The 8,511-nt window shown below is 43.6% G+C and overlaps 1 protein-coding gene across 1 annotated transcript; it reads right to left on the reverse strand.

Annotated features, from left to right (window-relative positions):
- Window positions 1–206: 206 nt before the first annotated feature.
- Window positions 207–1,100, reverse strand: LOC145915981 (uncharacterized). Its single transcript, XM_083002766.1, has one exon. It carries the CDS (start codon window positions 1,098–1,100, stop codon window positions 207–209), a length of 894 nt encoding a protein of 297 aa, XP_082858892.1.
- Between the last annotated feature and the right edge of the window lie 7,411 nt (window positions 1,101–8,511).

The raw sequence follows: 8,511 nt of genomic DNA on the forward strand, positions 1-8,511 counted from the left end.
TACCCGTTAACTGTTACGTCACAAACTACAATAGACTGCAACAATTATAGCAGTGAAAGGAAAAAAGGTACATAAATAGAAATCAGGCAATTGCTGGCAAATAAGATGTAACATACCCCCCCCCCCACAATGTACGAATCCAAGGAGTACATGTCAACACAACAAACAAACATCGGACAGTAATTGCGAAAACAGTTCACCCGCAACTAATCACGCATCGCGTCGTCGCGGCACAGTAAGCACAATTTTGCGATTGGGCGTCTTAACGCACCAGTGTGAGTCTTGACGATCACCTGACGCACAACTCCTTTCCGATCAGGAAGTTCCTCAATCACTCGACCCAGGAGCCACTTGCTCCGGGGCTGGTTGTCATCCGCCACAAGAACCACGTCATTGACCATAAAATTCGAATGTCCACTTGCCCACTTCGATCTGGGCATGAGCGTAGGCAGGTACTCGCGAGACCATCGCCTCCAAATCTGATCGGCCAGGTATTGTACCTGACGCCACCGGTTTTGATGGTAACAGTCCTTCCCCGTGAACAGTCCTGGGGGCATATTCGGCGCTGCACGTTGCAGCAGCAAATGATTGGGAGTAAGGGGCTCCTCATCCTTCGGATCGAACGTCACTGGGACCAAGGGACGGGAGTTTAGGATTGCCTCGACCTCTACCATCAGAGTGCACAACCGCTCATCAGACAACGTCTGTTCCGAGAGCAGGGCGTTGAGAATTTTGAGCACAGAGCGTATCATGCGCTCCCATACCCCACCCATGTGGCTGGCAGTGGTGGGATTAAAACTCCATGCAATTTCGCGTTGTTGCAGATATTGGTGAATCTGCTGTTGGTTCCAATTCTTCAGTTCTTCACGCAGGATACGCTCGGCTCCGACGAAATTCGTGCCGTTGTCACTGAAGATCTGGTTTGGACGTCCACGACGACCGATGAACCGTCGAAGGGCCCCAATAAAGGAGTCGGACGACAATGAATGGGCTCTCTCGATATGTGCGGCCCTGGTGGAGAAACAAGTAAAGATACAACCGTACCTCTTTACCTCACTTCGCCCTTGCTTCACAAGAAAGGGTCCGAATACTGAATGCATTCTGGCTCTGCTGCCAATTCATCTTTCTGAAACATCGTTTGAGTCGTGTTTTGCTCAGTTTATATCATGAAGACTGGAGCGATTTCAAGCGCAATGTGTACTTTTGCCTCAATAAAAAATCACACGCACCGTTTGTATTTTCGCTGTAGCGACACAATTCTATTCTAATGCCGTTATTCGTGAACTAAATTTCCCTATGTTTGTTTCGTACAATTCCAGTTTTGTGCATATATTCTCATGGCAATGTTCAATTCCAAGTGCCCTTGTTAAAAGTTTGGTGAAACAAATTGAATGTGGGATTCGGTGTCGATATTCGGATTCGGTTTGATTCCAAATAAATAATAACCTCGTGTTTTGGCTGATTACCTGCGGTTTGAACTAAGTTGGCTACATTTACTATTAACATCTTTTCCTATACTGCTATAATTTAGAGCAGTGGTTCTTAAACTTTCTTGGTCGCGGCCCCAAGACATTTTCTGTTAAACCTTGCGTTCCCAACTCCTCGAAAAAATCCTATTCAAAAACATCTTCTTATTCGTTTTTAATATCGCTCATCAATGAGAGGGATAGGGGATGTTTATTACGTGGTTAAGTGGAAGACAATTCACACCGCGGGTCTGCTGTACAGTCGGGTTTGTTCCGTGCTTTTGGCTTCCCACTCACAAGTGCAAACATTCAGACATTAACCTAAAACTACTATTGTCAACATAATGAACATTATCGCGTCACAGTTATTTAAATTTAAGACAAATCCCTTGCTAGTGGCGCTTTTTCGACAAACCACTGCAGCGAAACTTTGTGATTAAATGTCATTTTTGTGTTAAATTGTGCAATTCGATTACTTTGCGTACGTACGCGTCTGTTATTTTTTGGGTTAATCACTTCGTTCTCTACGCCAGATAGGTTTATCTCGCACATATGTGCTGATCGGATTTAGTTTTAATTTCTCATCGACGTTTTATAATAATCCGTCCATATTCGCAGTTTTCTCATTTCGATGATATTATAAACACCGCCACACGGCCTTAAGCTAGGGAGAGGAAGCGAGAAAACGGACTGAGCGAGACAAAAGCAATTAAAGTATAACTCTCGTCGTTGCATTTAACGTTGTTTGTTTTGAAACAAGGTATGTTTGTTTAGCGTTTTATGTTTTGATTAAACAGTCGCAAAGATAGTTTTTTGGCAGATGTTTTTATAGTCTTAGGAGTCAGATACACGGCGTATTCATTTCTCTGCAAACGGTCCCTGCAAGACCAAATCTTCGCTGAAATTAATCGTAAGATTTCTGAAAACTGAAATACTAAATTTGGATAGATTGCTGCTTGGTCGCTAGACGGGTATTCGAAAAATTTGAGGTCCCCCTTGTCAAACTTCCACGGCCCTCTAGCGGCCGCGCTCCCAGTTTAAGAACTCTTGATTTAGACATTATTAAGGCGTGCTATGCAAATTGCTGGGCCGACGTTTGAAAGACGCCGTTTTGGACATCGCCAGGTTCATGAACATTTGCAGAAACGGACCGGTTGGGTTCAGTGCCTTCAGTTAGTTGTTTATTGACAAACGAATATAAAATACACAAGCATGGATCCAATAATATTAATTTTGTGATCATGTCAACCTCAAGTTTGTGAGAATATCATCCTCATCTTCCCATCATCTTCCTTTCAGGGAAGAAGGTGAGTGAGGAACAGGAGACGGAACTTTACACGTTCGAACAACATGTCCTCCAGAAGATGATGAAGAAGAAGGAAGAAGAAGACAAAGACGAACATCTCATGACAATGATCGTTGAGCAGTAAGTTGGTTAGGATTCGAATCCACACAACAATGACTTTAAACCGATTCTTCTGGATCAAACGTTTGCGTTGAAAGAACTTGATTTAATTTACAACAAATCGTAAAGATTGATAGGATTTGCTTTAAATCTAATGAATTTCTGCCGCAAAGCCTTAGTCCCATCTTTAATCTCACAAAACAAGTCCTTGCCTTGGGATATTTTATTTCAAGTGGCCGTGGTTCCTATATCACAGAAGATGTTGTTTATGCTTCGATCCCACTAAAAGATTGATTCGCCCTGTAACTAAATGTATTTATTTCAGGCAACAGGAAATGCAACTACAAGTGAAGCAATTATTAAACCTTGAGAAATGCAGAAAAAGTTCGAAACTTCAAAAGGTCACAAGTTGCCCTATTACCACGTGAGCGATGACCTTGAAGCGCAAACGAGGTCAAGCAATCATGTCCAGTGTAAGCATCACACAAACTAGGCAGCTTGTATATTTGTAATTGCCTAAATGTCTTTTTTTGCCTACGCTTGTATTTCTTTGCCATTTTCCCATTTTCCGTGTTTTATAAAAATGTTTTTTTTCATTTGATTGATTTCCATCATTGCTGTCACAGACTTTTCTTTATTGTTTCTGAACTGATTTCATTTCGTACCGGCTACATCAGTGCCTTATTACAATTTCTGTTTTCAACTTTGCGATTTTGAATGATTTCATAACTTCAACATTCTGCTTTCCTTTGTAATACTTTAAAGTGTGAACTATTTATTTAACCAGATAATAAAAATCCCGTGTGTATTTATTATCCGGACTGGAATCTAATGATTGATTTATTAACTCTTACAATGGATTAATTACAACACACATACTTCTAGTAGTTGGAAATTTTATTTCATCATCTCCAACCATTTCACGTTCACAACGTTTTAATTATTGCACGTGGGTGATGGTAACAACCAATGACCACTGGGTCGACACAAATTCCACGCCGGACCATTCGGAGTACTTCCTGTACATGGACAATAGTACGACGGCTTAACTCTGTGGAAGGGTAGGATTGTGGTGACCCCCAACGAAGCCTGCCACAATGCTGTCTACCACTTCCCGCTGTCCTTCAGGGAGAGGGTACGTTCTGGCTAAGTAAGAGATCTGGGGGAGGAGTAATGTTTTAGTGAGGATGCTTTTCGAATCGTAGGTCAGAAAGGGGTCGCTTTAGAGGAGACACGGGTGCGTAAAGAGAAAATGGCTTTGCGCCATGCCGCGGTGATTGAGCTGGGGTGTCCGTTTGGTATATTTAATGGGCTTATGGCCTTACTATTCCAAGTTATCTGATATTGGGTAAAGTTATGAGGGGGATTGATGGTGGTGATCGCCTGGGTTTTGGTGGGATTTACTGTTAAACCTGATATACTGGAAAATTGTGTGACAAGGTCGAGGGCAAGTAAGAGGGAGTCTCGGCCGGTCACCGGTGACACCGCTTTGGGTACGTTACGGCATGGTGCGGGGATAGACCTAATTGAAGGGTGGTTTTGAAGGGCAGCAAGAAGCGGGTCGACAGCAATCAGGAAGAGGGTCAGGCTAAGGGGGGCACCTTGCCTAACACCCCTCCTGATCGGGAAACCCGTTGTGGCAAACCCGTTGAGGAGGGCATGTGATGAGGATGAAGAATTGAGTGAAGATAAAAAATCAGTAAAAAGTGGGGGAAAGCGCTTTAGTTTTAATTGTAAGAGAAGCCAGTCAAAAGAAATGGAATCGAAAGCTTTTCGGAAGTCAACAGAGATAAAAAAGGAGTCTGAATTACGAATTTTGGCTGAATCATGAAGGTCGCGAAGAAGGGTAGTTACGTGAGATGAGGTAAAAACCAGATTGGGCAAACTGATTAGGGGAAATTAACTGTGAAATAAAAGGGGTAATACGTAAATTAAGTGTTTTCGTCAAAATTTTATAATCTAAATTAAGAAGGGATATGGGTCTATAATTTGATAACAAAGAAGGGTCAGATTTTTTGAAAATAAGAGAAATATGGCCTGATGTAAACTTAGGAGGGGTATAAGCGTTAAGAAAAGAAAAATTAAGAGCTGATGTGAGGTCGGCCCCGATCAGGTTCCAGAACAGTTTGTAAAACTCTGAACTGAGACTGTCGGGGCCGGGAGTTTTACCGTAGGGAAAAAGAAAAACTGATTTTTTAACTTCTGAATCAGGAATAAACTTAGGAGGTTGTTTAAGGAAAATGTTCGAGGGGGTTGGTAACTCAAGATTTTGATTAGATTATAACAACTTAAAAAGATCATAAGTGTGTGAAAGCATTTCTTTAGGGGCAGATAAAGGAAGGCCGAAAGAATCTTGCAACTCAAAAATAGGGGGATTAAATTTTAAAGGAAGAAGTTTTGAATAAAGTGCTTTGTCGATAATGGGTTTAAAATTAGGATCAGAAGATAAGGATTTAAGTAAATTAGAACGTGAGGTTTCCAAATGAAAATCAATTAAGGACTTTTTGACAGAATAAAAGGAACTAAAATTTTCTTTCGAAGGGGAGAAAGTAAGAGTGGTTCGAATATTATTGAGGGATTGTTGAAGGGATGAAACATAATTCCGGGATTCTTTAACTTAACGTTTCGAATGATAAATAATGAGGGACTTAATTTTAACTTTAAGACATAACCAAAAATCAAGGGGGTTGTTGAACATAGGAGCAAGTGATGAGCAAATAACATAATGACGATTTAAATCATAAACAAAAAAGGGGTCGTAAAAGGTTTTAACATTATTTTTCCATGGGCCTCTGCCCCTTGGTGAAGCAGAGACCAAATTAAGAGTAAGGATAACAAAATCATGATCGGAATAGGGACATGTAATAAAAGAATGATTTTGAGGCGTTAAATTAGGAGTAACATAAATTCGGTCCAAACGGGATTGAAAATTAAAAGAACGACGGGAAAATTGAACTAAATCGGGGTGGAGTATACGAAAAGAGTCTTTTAACTTAAAAAGGTTAGTTAATTGTGCTAGATTTGTGCTGGGGGGAGAGGGGGAAATTTATTTTGATAGGGGGAAATTTGTCTAATAAAGGGTTTTCAATACAATTAAAGTCTCCAGCCAAAATTATAGGGTGCGGTGATGTAACATAGGAATACAGTGAGTTAAAAAATAAATTATTACTAACCGGGTTTCCAGAGGGGGCGTAGATGTTGACAATATGGAGGGTGTGGGTGCGGGTTGAGATGTCGACCGCGATAATACGGCCGGCAGAGTCAGAAATAGATTTTAGAATTTGGAGGTTCGGAAAATTGAGAAGAACTGCGACACCCCCTTTTGGCGTAGCCTTCGTAGGGTGCCGAGTTTAAGAGGGCAGGGCCGGAAGTCCATTCGGACTTCCAGAGGGATTCGGTTTGGGGTGAAGAGTGAGTCTCCTGTAGGAGGTAGATGTCAAAAGCTAAAGAGGAAAGATGGCGGAACAAGGCCCGCCTTTTGGTGGCAAGGCCCATGCCATTTACATTCAAGGTACAAATTTTTATGTGTGACGTCATTACTTTTGGTTATTTTAACAAAAAATACAAGAACAAATATACAAACTACGAAAAAATACACTAACAGGTCCATTATTATTGAAAGTTCCATTACAAATGATTAATTATTATAAATTTGTATTGTTGTTTGGTTGAAATCGGTTGGTATGCGGACCCTACAGTTACACGTTATTTTTTCTTTTTCTTTTACTCGGTAAAATTCTTTACATACGGTACAACCGGGGCATCTTACTTTGGTCCCATAGTCCACAGCAGGGCTCCAAATACCACATTCGCACTTTAAGTATAATTTCTCACATTGGCACGTAAAGTCACTGACCTCGCTTGGGATTCGTGTGCGGCAGCACCTTGTATAGGAGTTCCTTGATCTTCTGTTGCGCTTGCGTGGTTGCGGTGTGCTGGTGTGCGGTTAGGGTAGAGCCAGCCCGGTGCTGTTCGCAGTTGACAGGGAGTCAGAGGGAACTACTTCTGTTGACGCTGTGTTGGTGGTGTTGGTGTCGGCGTCGATGTCGGAAACCGAAACTTCTTCCTCTTCCTTCTATTCGTGGTGGGGTTGTTGCTACTCCTGCTCCTCCTCCTGCTCCTGCTCCTGCTCCTCCTCCTGCTCCTCCTCCTGCTGTTGTATCTCTTCGGGATGCTGTGTGTCTTCGAGCATTGGTTGTTGCTGCTGCTGTTGTTGCAGTTGTTGCTGCCGTTGCTGGTGCTGGTGGTTCTTGCGGCGGAGTTGCGGGCACTCCTCCTTCTCGTGACCCATTTCTCGGCAATAGTTGCAGTGCGGTGCTTGGCTGGGGTAATAGAAAGACAGTTTTACGCCTTCAAGCCATACCTCGCGGCCAATTGGATGGGTCTTTATAGTTGAGGTCTTGACCATGAAGGCTCTTTTCCCCGCTTCCTTTCGCCGAGGATCCAGCATATTCCAGTGACGGGTTACTGGGGAGTGCCTTTGTACAAAGTTCTTCACCGTTTGCGTGCTCATCCACGGTGGGACATAGGAAACGACCATTCTTTCGATGTCTTCTGTGTACGGTTCTGCGTACACTGGTCGTCCGGTGCTCATCAGTTCTGCTGCGAATTGTTTTGCATAGTTTTCAGTAAAGTATAGAAAGTCACCTTGCCGGCCGGGTATTGTATGAATCCTTTCAGCCGGTCAAGGCCAAATTTATCGCATCGAGGATTTCGTAGATCTCCGTCCTCTTTAATCCGGGATTGAATCGAGCATCGATCTCTCCGCGTCGGTCGACTGGGTAGGTTCTGGCGGGAACACTTCCTGTTGGTTTGGCGGCGGTGGGCGCTTCTTTCTTGGACCTGGGCCATGGTTATTCTCAAGTTTCCTGCCCACCACCGGCTCAAAAGGGGTTGAGGTTATTGGTGTCTGATCGCATCGGAGGTCAGCTGGAATGTCACCTGGTGCAGAGTCTTGGGCTTGCATTTGGGAACGAGCTGCAATGACCCAGGGGTATGAGGCTTGGTGACAACTTGCCCGTGGGTTTTGGTAGGGTTGTAGATTCCTCATCAGTTGTGGTGGAGGCGGAGGAGGAGTCTTCATCGGGAGAAGAAGTGTCTCCGTTTTCCTCAGTGGAGTTGGCAACATGCTCGCTCTGCTCTTTGGTCTCATCGGTCTCGATCTGGAGGTGTTTGGTGTGTTTCTTCTTTCTCTTTGCTGCCAGGAGGTGGCATTCGGCCTTGTTGTGGCCATCGGCCTTACAGTGGTCGCAGTGCCGTGGCTGCGATGTATGGAACGCCGATACCACGTGTTCCCCGAGCTTGAGCTCTCTTGGAATGGGGTTGTTTTGGAGGACGGACCTCTTCCTAATAAATGCTCTTTTCCCATTGCTGATGCGGTACTCGTCATAGAGTCGCCAACCCCGGGACACTGGCGCGTAGTGGCTCAGCAGTGCCTGGATTGGCTGCTGTTTGATCTTAGGGGCTACGTAACTGATGACGACTCTCTCCTCGTCCGCGTTAGCGTAGACCGCCGACGAGGAGTCGGTGATCTTCTTGGCCAATTGTTTCGCTTGCGCCTCATTGGTGGCATAAAACATTACCTTTCCGTTAGGAAGAAGGTTGATACCATTTAAATTTCTTATTGCAAAGTTCATTGCT

Source organism: Ascidia mentula, chromosome 1 (assembly GCF_947561715.1).
Source record: "Ascidia mentula chromosome 1, kaAscMent1.1, whole genome shotgun sequence".
In the NCBI taxonomy this organism is placed as follows: Eukaryota; Metazoa; Chordata; class Ascidiacea; order Phlebobranchia; family Ascidiidae; genus Ascidia; species Ascidia mentula.